The sequence below is a fragment of the Benincasa hispida genome, chromosome 9, assembly GCF_009727055.1.
Source record: "Benincasa hispida cultivar B227 chromosome 9, ASM972705v1, whole genome shotgun sequence".
NCBI lineage: Eukaryota > Viridiplantae > Streptophyta > Magnoliopsida > Cucurbitales > Cucurbitaceae > Benincasa > Benincasa hispida.
Genome location: NC_052357.1, coordinates 7,548,460 through 7,550,424, shown reverse-complemented (window position 1 = coordinate 7,550,424; position 1,965 = coordinate 7,548,460). Strand labels below are relative to the sequence as shown.

At 41.1% G+C, this 1,965-nt stretch overlaps 1 protein-coding gene and 1 non-coding gene across 2 annotated transcripts; one reads left to right on the top strand and one right to left on the bottom strand.

Moving 5' to 3' along the window:
* Positions 1-546: 546 nt before the first annotated feature.
* LOC120084501 (uncharacterized mitochondrial protein AtMg00860-like) lies at positions 547-966 on the bottom strand. The gene has a single exon (XM_039040297.1). The coding sequence runs from the start codon at positions 964-966 to the stop codon at positions 547-549; it is 420 nt and encodes a 139-aa protein (XP_038896225.1).
* Positions 967-1,516: 550 nt separating this feature from the next.
* Positions 1,517-1,619, top strand: LOC120087365. The gene has a single exon (XR_005484503.1). It is a non-coding gene; the product is annotated as a small nucleolar RNA R71 (small nucleolar RNA).
* The last annotated feature ends 346 nt before the right edge of the window (positions 1,620-1,965 follow it).

Sequence of the window (1,965 nt, the reverse complement as noted above, 5' to 3'; positions counted from 1 at the left end):
TGCTATCATGCACTAACCGTTTCTTTTGCTGAGAGTTAAAGTTCCAGAGAATTGTTTGATGGTTAAATAATTGACTATGTCCGCATACCAAGGTTCCCTGCCTTCAACTCTGAATAGGCTTTCATCAGGAAATGCGTCCTTGATTTCACTTTCTTGATTTTGTATATCTTGATTTTCTAGCCTGTACAGGTGGTCAACCACCTGATTCTTGGTCCCCTTTCTGTCCTAAATATCAATATCAAATTCTTGTAGTAGCAGCACCCATCTTATTAGTCTTGGCTTCCCGTCGTTCTTACTCATCAAGAATTTTATGGTTGAGTGATCGGTATATGTGGTGGCTGACGCACCAACTAAGCAAGATCGAAACTTTTCGATGTCAAACACTACAACCAACATTTCTTTTTCAGTGGTGGTGTAGTGTTCCTGAGAGTCATTTAGCATTTTGGATATGTAAGAGATGGGATGTATCAAATTTCCCTTCTTCTGCCCTAACATTGTTCCAACTGCCACATCACTCGCGTCGCACATAAGAATAAAACGTTGCGCCTAATCCGGTGCTATTAGTACCAGAGCTGTCGTCAATGCATATTTTAAGGTTTCAAATGCATTACAGCAGTCTTCATTAAAATCATAGTGTCGGTTCGCTTCTAGTAATGCGCTCAGAGGTCGCGTAATTTGAGAAAATCCTTTAATGAACCTTTGAGAGAAGCCAACATGCCCTAGAAAACTTTGTAAAGCTTTAACATTCGATGGTGGTGGAAGTTTTGTTATGACATCTATCTTGGCTTCATCTATTTCCAACCCAGCCTTGGATATTTTGTGGCCTAAGACAATTCCTTCAGTCACTATGAAGTGACATTTTTCCCAATTTAGCACAAGGTTTGTTTCTTCGCATCGAGCAAGAACAACCTCCAAATTATCTAGGCATGGTTGGAATGAGTCTCCAAAGACTGAGAAATCGTCCATGAAGACTTAAACGGTTTTTTCTAAGAAGTCAGAGAAGATCACCATCATACACCTATGAAATGTCCCAGGTGCCTTACACAACCCAAAGGGCATACGTCTGAATGCAAATATTCTAAAGGGACAGGTAAACATTATCTTCTACTGATCTTCTGGATCAATCAAAATCTGGTTATAACCAGAGTATCCATCAAGAAAGCAATAAAATTCTTTGCCAGTAAGCCTGTCAAGCATTTGGTCGATGAAAGGAAGGGGGAAGTGGTCTTTCTTGGTTGCTGCGTTGAGCTTCCTGTAATCCATACAGATGCACCAGCCTGTGGCTATTGTGTTGGGATCGATAGAATTAACATTCTGAGATCTCTTCTTCTTGTCAGATCTTCCATCATACGTATCGTCCACCCATTCCATGTTGTTCTTAGCAATGCGGTCTAAAATCTCCTTAGCTTCAGAGTAAGATTTATCCATAATTCCACCAGTCGTTACTACATCTGCTGCCATCTGTGATGCTCTATTTAATCCTCCATAAAACGCCTCCATTTGGATAGTTAGTGGTAGTCCATGGTTCGGGAAATTCTTGACCAAACCCTTAAAACGCTCTCATGCGGCGCTTAAGGTTTCAGCTTCCTCTTGTTCAAAGTTCATAATCTCTTGACGCCTCCTCTCGTTGGTGGTAGGTGGGAAGTATTTTTACATAAATTTTTTCACCAACATTTCTCAGGTGGTGATTTCACCAGGCTCCAGTGAGCTTACCCATTGTTTTACGTCATCACGTAAAAAATAGGGGAATAAAGACAGCCTGATCGCCTCTAGGTTGATTCCAAGAATCACAAATGAATTACACATTTCCAGGAAATGCTTCATGTGGGTGTGAGGATGTTTACCTCGACCACCCCCAAATTGTCTAGCAGTCTGAAGCATTTGGACATTACAGATTTCATCTCGAACCTCGTCCCATTTGGCGTTGGGTATATGATTCTTGGAGAGAAATCATACAGTACAGGG

Excerpts from the sequence above, each read along its gene's own strand:
- LOC120084501 (XM_039040297.1), bottom strand. The coding sequence starts at position 966 with ATGGACGATTTCTCAGTCTTTGGAGACTCATTCCAACCATGCCTAGAT.